Genomic DNA, 13112 nt, shown 5'->3' with positions numbered 1-13112 from the left:
TAGCGGATCCAACATAATAGTGTGAGTCCAGTCCATAGTGGATCTAACATAATAGTGAGAGTCCAGTCCATAGTGGATCCAACATAATAGTGTGAGAGTCCAGTCCATAGTGGATCTAACATAATAGTGTGAGAGTCCACTCCATAGTGGATCTAACATAATAGTGTGACAGTCCAGTCCATAGTGGATCAAACATAATAATGTGAGAGTCCAGACCATAGCGGATCAAACATAATAATGTGAGAGTCCAGACCATAGTGGATCTAACATAATAGTGAGAGTCCAGTCCATAGTGGATCCAACATAATAGTGAGAGTCCAGTCCATAGTGGATCTAACATAATAGTGTGAGAGTCCAGTCCATAGTGGATCTAACATAATAGTGTGAGAGTCCAGTCCATAGTGGATCTAACATAATAGTGAGAGTCCAGTCCATAGTGGATCCAACATAATAGTGAGAGTCCAGTCCATAGTGGATCTAACATAATAGTGAGAGTCCAGTCCATAGTGGATCTAACATAATAGTGTCAGAGTCCAGTCCATACTGGATCTAACATAATAGTGTGAGAGTCCAGTCCATAGTGGATCTAACATAATAGTGTGAGAGTCCAGTCCATAGTGGATCTAACATAATAGTGAGAGTCCAGTCCATAGTGGATCTAACATAATAGTGAGAGTCCAGTCCATAGTGGATCTAACATAATAGTGAGAGTCCAGTCCATAGTGGATCTAACATAATAGTGTCAGAGTCCAGTCCATACTGGATCTAACATAATAGTGTGAGAGTCCAGTCCATAGTGGATCTAACATAATAGTGTGAGAGTCCAGTCCATAGTGGATCTAACATAATAGTGAGAGTCCAGTCCATAGTGGATCTAACATAATAGTGAGAGTCCAGTCCATAGTGAAGCCAGCAAGAGTTTTAATGCCATGATTTTAATAGTCCGCCCCGCGTGTGCACACATTTTCCTCCATGAAGTCCCTGAGCTAAAATGACTGACACCTAGCTTACTCCTCCTCACCTGTGAGATAGCCTTGAAGGCATCGGTCTTGCCCAATCGTTCTCCTCCCTTGGAGACAGTTTCAGCCGAGTGCATGGCAGTGCGTGCAGCTTCTTCCACGCCTTCTTTCATCTTCTTCCCAATGTCTGTGTGGCTCACCTTCTTGATAGCCTGCGTTAAAAAGGTACAGGAAACACACACAAAGCGAAGAAAAAAAAAAGCAACTTGAAAATGGTCTGTAAAACATCATCCATACCAAATTTGGACCAAAGAACCACCATTACATGTTACGTAGACCACAAGGAAGTCTTTTAAATGTACAAAAAAAATCATAATATGACTCCTTTAATGTGGTTCTCTTTTTGTATTAAAAATGACCTGAATAGACCCGCTCATCAGCAGTGCGCCTTCTGTGTGTGTGTGTGTGTGTGTGTGTGTGTGTGTGTGTGTGTGTGTGTATGTATATATATATTAGTGGTGTGGGGAAAAATCGATTCGAATACGATTCGCGATTCTCACCTTGTGCAATTCAGAATCTATTCTCATTTTAAAAAAAATCTATTTCATTTTTTATTTGTTTTTTTATCAATCCAACAAAACAATACACAGCAATACCATAACAATGCAATCCAATTGTTATGGTAGGTGCGGTAGAAAACAGATGGATGGATTAAAAATGTATGAGAATGTTTTATATTTTGAACATTATTTTTAACACTGTGATTACAAGTGGACTCATTCATTACTTATCATATTAAGCAATGTCAGCTAAGATTTATCCGAGAGCCACATACAGTCATCAAAAGAGCCACATCTGGCTCGAGAGCCATAGGTTCCCTACCCCTGCTTTAATAAATCATTTTAAAGCTATTTGTCACTAAACGATCGTCTTTAAGAAATTTCCACGACAGAATCCAGATGTTTGTCAGGGTAAAACGTGCCGGCTGGAATAAACACACGCTGAGAAATAGCTCCGTGCCTGCCTACTTTATGGGTTATAGATAAACCTATTTATAATGGAGAAATATAATAGTCTCATTTTCAGGTTGTAGAGGACGCTGAAGGCAGTGCCTTTAAGACACGCCCCCAATATTGTTTTCCGTGTGGTAATCGGGAGAATGGTTGCCCTGGGAGTCTCCCAGGAAAATCGGGAGGGTTGGCAAGTATGCACTATGGTGCGGAAAATATGGCAATAACTTTAGCTGTAACTAAAAAAAAAAATAACTGTGTTATTTTATTTTATTATTGTTTTGGTCATATTTTGTTCTTGTGATTTATGGTTATATGTTGCATTTGACTTTGTGGCTGTAAGAAAAAATGGCAGAGCTGAAGTAGCATCAGTTATATGCTCTTTAATGTCTCTTAAGTCATTTGTGTTCTTTAATGTTTCCATACCAAGATGAGGTCTATTCGGTAAAGCCCTCTTTCGTAGTTGTTGAGTTTTTCTGTATTTTTTCCATTGAACATAGAGAGCGCAGTCTATCAAGTCAAATTCCTTGCATGTTAACATACTTGGACAAGAAAGCTGATTCTGATTCTTCCTAACATTGGCGAGTAAGTTAGTTAGTAAGGAGGGATGTGTACTATGGCTATGAGTTGTTGTTGTTTTTTTTCCCCTTGGCCTCAGTCTGCACCCCCACTCCAGGGCCTAGGCTAAGACCTATTTTTTAATTTTATTTCAATCTTCTATTTTCTATTTTTTTTAAATAACTAAAAAGTGATTCAATTGTAAATAAAGATTTCTACACATAGAAGTAATCATCAACTTAAAGTGCCCTCTTTGGGGATTGTAATAGAGATCCATCTGGATTCATCAACTTAGTTCTAAACATTTCTTCACAAAAAAAGAAATCTTAGCTCGGTTGGTAGAGCGGCCGTGCCAGCAACTTGAGGGTTGCAGGTTCGATTCCCGCTTCCGCCATCCTAGTCACTGCCGTTGTGTCCTTGGGAGAGACACTTTACCCACCTGCTCCCGGTGCCACCCACACTGGTTTAAATGTAACTTAGATATTGGGTTTCACTATGTAAAGCGCTTTGAGTCATTAGAGAAAAGCGCTATATAAATATAATTCACTTCACACCAATATTTATGGAACATGTCCACAAAAAATCTAGCTTTCAACACTGAATATTGCATTGTTGCATTTCTTTTTTCACAGTTTATGAACTTACATTCATATTTTGTTGAAGTATTATTGAATATATATATTTATAAAGGATTTTTGAATTGTTGCTATTTTTTGAATATTTTTTTAAAATCTCACGTACCCCTTGTCGTACCTTCAAGTACCCCCAGGTGTATGCGTACCCCCCATTTGAGAACCACTGAGTTAGTTGACTACGTACAGAGGAAAGAAGGTGGGTCCTACATCTTCTCTCCAAATGACCCATTTGCGTCTAAAATTGCGTGTCAATAAAAGCGGTCGACCGTATATTTCGATGACGGCTCAAAGGGGAAATGCACTTTTTTTCTTTTTTTTTTTTCCCTATCGTTTACAATCGTTATGAGAGACAAGAAGATACGTTTTTGTGATTTTTGCTTTCTAACATAAAAAAAATCGGCTTGTTCTTGGTAGCTTGCAATGCAGCTAATGGGAGCAGTGTTATTTTTGACAGCAAAATTTGATTTAGTCATAGTCTTTTGACTAAAATGTAATTTAGTTTTAGTCATAATTTAGTTATTTAAATTGTTTTAGTTTTAGTTGACGAAATATAAGATCATAGTCGACGAAAACTACAGTAGATTTAGTCGACTAAAGGGTAATATGTAAACTTTCCCTTCAATTTCTGAAAGTCCAAGCAAAACAGCGGAAAAATCACCGATACAAGTCGGATTTTGATGAAAATCATGTCTCAAATTTAGTATTTCACGAGTAAGCCGTGTAATAAACGGGATAACGTCGAGTGAGTTGTATGGAGGATTTCTAGAACCTAGGAGTCTTGTTCATGAGTGGGGGAAGAGTGGATCGTGAGATCGACAGGCGGATCGGTGCGGCGTCTTCAGTAATGCGGACGTTGTATCGATCCGTTGTGGTGAAGAAGGAGCTGAGCCGGAAGGCAAAGCTCTCAATTTACCGGTCGATCTACGTTCCCATCCTCACCTATGGTCATGAGCTTTGGGTCTTGACCGGAAGGATAAGATCACGGGTACAAGCGGCCGAAATGAGCTTTCTCCGCCGGGTGGCGAGGCTCTCCCTTAGAGATAGGGTGAGAAGCTCTGTCATCCGGGAGGAACTCAAAGTAAAGCCGCTGCTCCTCCACATCGAGAGGAGCCAGATGAGGTGGTTCGGGCATCTGGTCAGGATGCCACCCGAACGCCTCCCTAGGGAGTTATTTAGGGCACGTCCAACCGTTAGGAGGCCCAGGACACGTTGGGAAGACTATGTCTCCCGGCTGGCCTGGGAACGCCTCAGGATCCCCCGGGAAGAGCTGGACGAAGTGGCTGGGGAGAGGGAAGTCTGGGCTCCCTGCTTAGGCTGCTGCCCCCGCGACCCGACCTCGGATAAGCGGAAGATGATGGATGGATGGATGGAAATTGTTTTAGTTTTAGTCGACAAAATATAAGATTATAGTCGACGAAAACTACAGTAGATTTAGTCGACTAAAGGGTAATATGTAAATTTTCCCTTCAATTTCTGAAAATCAAAGCAAAACAGCGGAAAAATCACCGATAAAAGTCTTATTTGGATGAAAATCATGTCTCAAATTTAGTATTTCACGAGTAAGCTGTGTAATAAACGGGATAACGCCGAGTGAGTTGTATGTTGTGGAAAATGCTTACCTATGTGTGGATTTCGGGGTGATTCGACTGTAAATGTCGTTTCAAGTTTGTTGTGTTTTTCCCCGTAATCCTCGCGCTGCATTTCTTGTTATCTTTGACGTCAAATATAAAATTTCCCCATATGTCCTCTCTCCTCTTCCTCCCCGGCGTTGACATGTTCAGTCAGACTCAAACGCAAACTAGGTTTACGTAACTTCCTTACCACGTCGCTCTGATTGGTTCTCTTCCCAACTCCTCCCGCCTCTTCCTAACGAAATAAGTTCCGATTGGATCCCGTCTCTGGCAGACATTTTCGTCTCGTTTTTATTCGTCAATACACCTCGTCATCGTCTTAGTCCACGTAAATTATTTTTTATTTAGTTATTGTCTCGTTTTAGTCGGATTAAAAAGGTCGCTGACGATGACGACGAATAATTTTTCGGCAACAAAATTAACACTGAATGGCAGCAATCAATTCTACCTCTAAATCACTTAAAAAATGCATTCAAAAAGTGTCAACAATACTTCATTAATGTTCTGTAACCTGATAATAACCAAACTGTAACAACATTGTTATTGTCAGAGTGAACATTGAGGAACTTTTTTTTCCTAGCATAGTAATACATCGGCGTGCTACGGTATTAGCCGAAACAGATAAGCCAGCTTCTACGTCAGCACTTAATGTGTTTGAGTTCGTAATACACAACACTGGGATAGAACACCAATTATATTACAGTATCTGTAAAGTATTATTGCATGTTTTGTTTGTACACAGCTAGCCAGACAGTGTATGTACTGTAATGTACGGTGATGTGCTGCATGTATCATGATCAATATTATAGTGGCTCACTCGATAGACAGTTGTCTGTTAGGTCCAGCTGGCCGGGGATGTTTCCAGTAGATTTGGGTAAACAATCTAATACGGCAGGGGTCGGGAACCTTTTTGGCTGAGAGAGCCATGAAAGCCAAATATTTCAAAATGTATTTCCGTGAGAGCCCTATCATATTTTTTAACACTGAATACAACAAAATGTGTGCATTTTTAAGTAAGACCAACATTTTTAGAGTATAATAAGTCTTTTATTCTTTTTAATAACATTGTTATTCTGAAGCTAACCAATAAAAAATAAAATGTCATGTCTGTTGATCATGTTTTTGTTTGGCCATGTGCTGTTTGTCCTTTCGACTCTTTAAGTTCCTGTTTTTTTCCACTCCTTTGTCTGGTTTCCTTGGTTACTCATTTTGTCCACCTGTCTCTGGTGGACAAAATGCCTGCTCACCTGCTTCCCGAGCACTAATCAAAGGCAGTATTTAAGCTCGTCTTTGCCAGTCACTCGCCCTGGCGTCAATGTGATCTTTTCTTGCTCTGTGCTGACTTGTTTCATGCCTTGCCATAGTTTCGTGCTTCATGCCATGCCAAGTAAGTTTTGTTTGATTTATGTTCATAGTCTGTTTATGCGTTAGCTTTGTTCCTTAGCCCAAGTTGTGCCTCCACTATAAGCGATTATTGTTTGTATCTTTTTTTAGTTAAAATTAAATCATGTTTTTACCTAAATGCCATGTCCCGAGTAGTCCGTCTGCCTTCCTGGGAGAACGACCCTGCAGCAAGCTGCGACCCCCCCCCCCCATCGTGACATAAAATACTTCTTACCATTAATGCGACTTCTTGAACAGGTGCGGTAGAAAACGGATGGATGGATTTAAATGCATGAAAATGTTTTATATTTTGCACGTTATTTTTAGTACTATGATTACCAGCGAAATTATTCATAATTATGGTGTTAAGCAATGTCAGCTAAGATTTATCTGAGAGCCAGATGCAGTCATCAAAAGAGCCACATCTGGCTCTAGAGCCATAAGTTCCCTACCCCTGTAATACGGCATAGCTTGGCTCAAAAGTTACAAATTTGAAGCGTGACCATGTCGCACTCTCTCAGCTTACGTCTGCTCCAACGTTTCAGCGTCTTTTTCCATTCTCGCTTCTATAAGCAGCAGTTCATCCTCCGTATATTCAGCTTCAAAAAGATAAGGTTGTGAATGCTCATTTGTCCAAAAATAGGTGTCTGTCTATCTGTGTTGGCCCTGCGATGAGGTGGCGACTTGTCCAGAGTGTACCCCGCCTTCCGCCCGATTGTAGCTGAGATAGGCGCCAGCGCCCCCCGCAACCTCAAAAGGGAATAAGCGGTAGGAAATGGATAGATGGATAGTCATCTTTGTTGTTTGTTACCAAGTATGCCATGATTAGAAAAACACTTGCGTTTGGTTCCGGAAGTAGGGACATATTTGTTGCAGGAAGTCAGAAGTGCGCTGCTACGGAAACGGAAATAAATGCGCCAAACAATTAGTTCCGGCTGTGCATAAAATGCCCAAATGTTTTTACATATTATATATTGTTATGATTGTGTCTGTTACTATGTTTTATACATACATATACTTGCAGTGTGTATATTGTACATATTACATATTGTTATGAAGGTGTCTGTTACTACATTATATATATACTTGCAGTGTGTATATTGTACATATTACATATAGTTATGAAGGTGTCTGTTACTACATTATATATATACTTGCAGTGTGTATATTGTACATATTACATATTGTTATGAAGGTGTCTGTTACTACATTATATATATACTTGCAGTGTGTATATTGTACATATTACATATTGTTATGAAGGTGTCTGTTACAATATAGATATAATTGCAGCGTGTATATTGTACATATTACATATTGTTATGAAGGTGTTTGTTACTACATTATGTATATACTTGCAGTAAGTATATTGTACATACTAGATATTGTTGTGAAAGTGTCTGTTACTACACTATAGATATACTTGCAGTGTGTATATTGTACATATTACATATTGTTATGAAGGTGTCTGTTACTACATTATATATATATATATATATATATATATGTATATATGTCTTGATTGGATTATCCAGAGAATAGTGCTCGATACCGTGGTAGAGCGCAATATGTAGGTGTGGGAAAAAAATCACAAGACTACTTCATCTCTACAGAACTGTTTCATGAGGGGTTGCCTCAATCATCAGGAGGTTTTAATGGAAGCAAATTGAGCTACAGCTGTATGAATAACATGCAACAAATCATTTCAAACCACAACAAAGCAATTGCAAAAGGACTGCCTACCCCCAGACTAAACGACTCTGAAACCAATAAGGAATGTAACTGTCGCAAGAAACCTGATTGCCCTCTCAACGGAGGGTGCTTACAGACATCAGTCGTTTACCAAGCAAAGGTAACATGCAAGGACATTAACACATCCGACACGTACCTAGGATTAACCGAAGGAGCGTTCAAAACAAGATGGAATAATCACAACGCCTCCTTTAGAAACCAGACTTTGCGGAATTCTACAGAACTCAGCAAACACATTTGGAACCTCAAAGACAATAATGTTGAATATTCAATAACATGGCAAATTCTTAAATCCAGCAGACCTTACAACAGTGGTAATAAAAGATGCGACCTATGCTTAAAAGAAAAACTGTTTATTATATATCATCCAGATCTATCATCCCTCAACAAGCGCAGTGAAATCATTTCAACATGCCGCCACAGACTGAAACACCTCCTAGGTAACACATGAGCCAATCACCACACCCAACGCCTGCCTGTTAAACCATTGTATGTGAATGCTTCCATCAAAACCTCCCGATGATTGAGGCAACCCCTCATGAAACAGTTCTGTAGAGAGGAAGTAGTCTTGTGATTTTTTCCCACACCTACATATATATATATATATATATATATATATATATATATATATATATATATATATATATTTTAGGGGTGGACAAATTAATGCATTAATTACACGTTAACTCATCAATCTATTAACGCCGACAATTATTTTATCGCACATTTGCGTATGTTGTTTACATGCTTTTATTTTGTTAACGCCTTTTCTTAACAAGATGGCATCTCCCGGATGTACTTCGGCGTCGAGGGGCTCTTGGTAAAGATGGAACATTTGGCAAAAATACCGGACAATTTTGCAAATTTCATGGCTGGCTTACAGCGTGGTCACTCCGGGATCACTTACGACCGCCAGACAATTCTGAATGTGGATAGATCGGGCCGTTTTGGACTGATAGATGAGTGCCTGCTAGACCGGCTAGCTAGCATGGGAATACTATGCCGGCTACATCCAGCGGTTTGTGAAGCAGCCGAGTATATGTGTTGTCTGTCTATTTATGAATAATGCAGACGAGGAGTGTTGGCTGAGTTCTTAACGTTTGCTTTCAGAGCGTGCATATCACAACATACAAGATGCCGTCATGACGACACAACCTATACCGGGCTACCGCGCATGCTCGTCACTCCTGTTGCATGCTGGGTAGGGTAGTTCTTTTTTTCCCTGGCTCATAACATCACAATATAGTACCATGTATATGCGTTCAGTTTATCAAAGCACCAAGCAAACAATCGGAAAATTCCCATCATATCAATTCCTGGATATGGTCATAATTATTTTAAGTGCACGACGCAGAATAAACACAACATTATTAATATTGCTACTACGGATAATTTAATCAAAAATTCCCTAAAACAGCCCACTACCTATAATATAGGTTTTTTAAACATAAGACCCTGATAAAAAAAAAATGTTTCTGCTGTTACCTCAGAAATTGCCTGTTCAGATGTTATGATTGTGGCTCAGAGATTTGTATGTAGATTATATTTATTTTCCATAACAAACAGGATAACTTAAATACCCTGGCAGTGGAAATAAGCTTAAATGTTTGTATTTACATTTTTTGACTTGATTTTCATAAAATATGCTATTTAACAAGGACTGATTTAAATTGTGTTTGCACAACTGTTTTGGTGCTTTTGTTCATGTGGGAGAATATTCCAATAAAGGTGCACTACACACTACTTTTGAATTCATTATTGGGCTTTGCGTATACAATGCAGTTAATCACGATTAATCGGACAAATAGTGCGATTAACTTCGATTAAAATGTTTAATCGTTGCCCAGCCCTAATATATATATACATATATATATGTAGTGTTTGTATTGTACATATTACATATTGTTATGAAGGTGTCTGTTACTACATTATATATATACTTGCAGTGTGTATATTGTACATATTACATATTTTTATGAAGGTGTCTGTTACTACATTATATATATAATTGCAGTGTGTATATTGTACATATTACATATTGTCATGAAAGTGTCTGTTACTACATGATATATATACTTGCAGTGTGTATATTGTACATATTACATATTGTTATGAAGTTGTATGTTACTACATGATAATGTATATATACTTTCAGTGTCTATATAAAATATTGGAGGCTTTTGAAGTTGTTTTAAAGGATTTGAAGACTACAACAGTGACTCCCATTAGCCACAACTTGAAAGCGTTTTTTATCATATTTGAAATTAAAAATTAAAAAAAGACCTGTCATCTTGTATCTCATAATGATTGTGGACGATAGGCAAAATTCCCCAAAAAGTGCAGTTCCCCTTTAAGCGAGTATAATAAGAGCACCAACAACAGGAACTTGATGAGTTGGTCAACTTGAACAGGTTGTCCACATAAACAGGTTTGACTGCATTTTGGTTTTGTTGTGTTACTTACCTCCTTCATAGATTCCAACGAGAAGTCCAGTGTCTTTTTAAATACTTCAGAGGTCCTCACTGTCTCCGACTCTATAGATTTCTTCAGGAAAACAACACAAATCAAAATATAATTGCAATTGGTACTGAAAACGCACCAATAAAAACAGCAACTATTAGTTAATAAGAGTGGGGATTTCTTACATATTTCCTGCGTGCCTGTTGGAGTGCATTGGATTCCTCCAGCCTCTTGGCCTCATCTCTGAACTTCTTGATGTTCTCCTTCAGTTCCCGATTGTCACTGAACTCCTGACGAAGGTTGTCCACAAACTCTCCCAGGAAACCTTTACGTCCTGAGGCATATCGCACCTGATGAAACAATGCGCAGTCTTACATTCTTGGAAATAAAAACAACACTTAAAGGCCTACTGAAGTGACATTTTCTTATTCAAACGGGGATAGCAGGTCCATTCTATGTGTCATACTTGATCATTTCGCGATATTGCCATATTTTTGCTGAAAGGATTTAGTAGAGAACATCGATGATAAAGTTCACAACTTTCGGTCGCTAATAAAAAAGCCTTGCCTGTACCGGAAGTAGCAGACGATGTGCGCGTGACGTCACGGGTTGTGGAGCTCCTCACATCTAAACATTGTTTACAATCATGGCCACCAGCAGCGAGAGCGATTCGGGCAGAGAAAGCGACGATTTCCCCATTAATTTGAGCGAGGATGAAAGATTTGTGGATGAGGATAGTGAGAGTGAAGGACTGGAGGAAGAAAAAAAAAAAAAGGGGGAGGCAGTGGGAGCGATTCAGATGTTATTAGACACATTTACTAGGATAATTCTGGAAAATCCCTTATCTGCTTATTGTGTTACTAGTGTTTTAGTGAGATTATACAATCGTACCTGAAAGTCGGAGGGGCGTGGCCACGGGTGTGGTGATCGCCAATGTCTCTGAGGGAGGCCACGTTTCCCGACAAGGCGAAGCGAAGGCAGCCGTTTGGGCCGGGGTGAGCTTTTTTTTCCCCCTCCTCCACGACGGAAGCATCCCACGTTCGGGGGCGGCCGGTCGGAGGAGGCAAGAGAGTCCGCAGCTGCCTCTTTGACAGGTGCACGAGGAACGACGCAAGCTCCGCTCATGTCTACGGTAAGAGCGGACTTATTACCACAATTTTCTCACCGAAACCTGCCGGTTAACATGTGGTAGAGAACCATGTTCGCTTGACCGCTCTGTTCCATAGTAAAGCTTCACCTTCGGGAATGTAAACAAGGAAACACCGGCTGTGTTTGTGTTGCTAAAGGCAGCTGCAATACACCGCTTCCCACATACATCATTCTTCTTTGAGGTCTCCATTATTAATTGAACAAATTGCAAAAGATTCAGCAACACAGATGTCCAGAATACTGTGGAATTATGCGATTAAAGCAGACGATTTATAGCTGGGATGGGGCTAGAACAAAATGTCCGCTACAATTTGAGACGTCACGCGTCATCATACCGACGTTTTCAACAGGATACATCGCACGAAATTTCAAATTGCCTTTTAGTAAACTAAAAAGGCCATATTGGCATGTGTTGCAATGTTAATATTTCATCATTGATATATAAACTATCAGACTGCGTGGTTGGTAGTAGTGGCTTTCAGTAGGCCTTTAATGACCACACAAGAACTTTCCCCAGACAACAAAAACACCTTTTTTTCTTAACTATACACACAAACAAAAAGCAAACTACACGAGGGACACAATGTCACGTTTAAAATAGAATTCATGGTTTACCTGCAATGCTGCTGCACTCCTGTGTAATCTGTAAGCATCTCCTCTAAAACAGGAGGACACCAGTGGCCGGGAGCGAGGTGGCAAAACATTTTTACCAAGCAGCTGCAATGGAGACAACATCCTCAATTCTTCATCAATAATGAAAACATACATGACAAATTGTAATCGTATGAACAGTAGCATGGAATTATTAAATAGATAAAATTGGGAAATATTGCCATAACCCAACTGAATTTGCAATATTTACTCAGTTGAAATGATAAAGTACAGTACAGGCCAAAAGTTGGGAAAAATAGTCATGAAAATAAAGAAAATACATTGAATGAGAAGGTGTGTCCAAACTTTTGGCCTGTACTGTGTGTGTGTGTGTGTGTGTATATATATATATATATATATATATATATATACATATATATATATATATATAGGGGTGGGCAATGTCGCAAATTTGGGTATCGATACCGATCCTATCCGATACCGGCCAGTATCGCCGATACCGTAAGTGTCGTCATCTGATGGGGGGGGGGGCTTCGGGGTATCGATACTTTTGAAAAACAAATTTGTACTTTAGCCTTTATTAATTGATTATGATAATAATACCACACGGACAACGATTTAAGTCAAAAAATTAAATATTTATTACAAAAGTAATATCAATTGCAATAAAGTAATGCAAATAAGGTGCAAACAACTACTGAACCTGGCTTGTTGCCTCAAAACACACAAACACTTAAGGTCAACAACAAAACTCTAGTTATTGAACAAAGTTGTAAACATGAACACAAAACAAAAGAACTGAGAAATTCAAATAAAAAAGTAATAATATCAATTACAATAAAGTAAGTAGTGCAAATAAGGTGAAAACAAATACTGAACTTGGCTAGTCGCCTCACGACACACATATATATATATATATATATATATATATATATATATATATATATATATATATATATACAT

At 39.0% G+C, this 13112-nt stretch overlaps 1 protein-coding gene across 1 annotated transcript in view; it reads right to left on the bottom strand.

The window, feature by feature from the left end:
• Positions 1 to 13112, bottom strand: part of LOC133568075 (mitochondrial import inner membrane translocase subunit TIM44-like) — a 39808-nt gene that overhangs the window by 23460 nt on the left and 3236 nt on the right. Inside the window, exons 2-5 of the mRNA XM_061919782.1 lie at positions 12153 to 12254; positions 10574 to 10738; positions 10392 to 10472; positions 1022 to 1171 (exon numbers count right to left, since the gene is read on the bottom strand). Of these exons, the coding sequence (XP_061775766.1) occupies positions 1022 to 1171; positions 10392 to 10472; positions 10574 to 10738; positions 12153 to 12254 (498 nt within the window). The remainder of the gene's footprint in view (positions 1 to 1021; positions 1172 to 10391; positions 10473 to 10573; positions 10739 to 12152; positions 12255 to 13112) is intronic.

This window comes from Nerophis ophidion, linkage group LG14 (genome assembly GCF_033978795.1).
Source record: "Nerophis ophidion isolate RoL-2023_Sa linkage group LG14, RoL_Noph_v1.0, whole genome shotgun sequence".
Taxonomy (NCBI): domain Eukaryota; kingdom Metazoa; phylum Chordata; class Actinopteri; order Syngnathiformes; family Syngnathidae; genus Nerophis; species Nerophis ophidion.
This window is presented reverse-complemented; position numbering and strand designations above follow the sequence as displayed.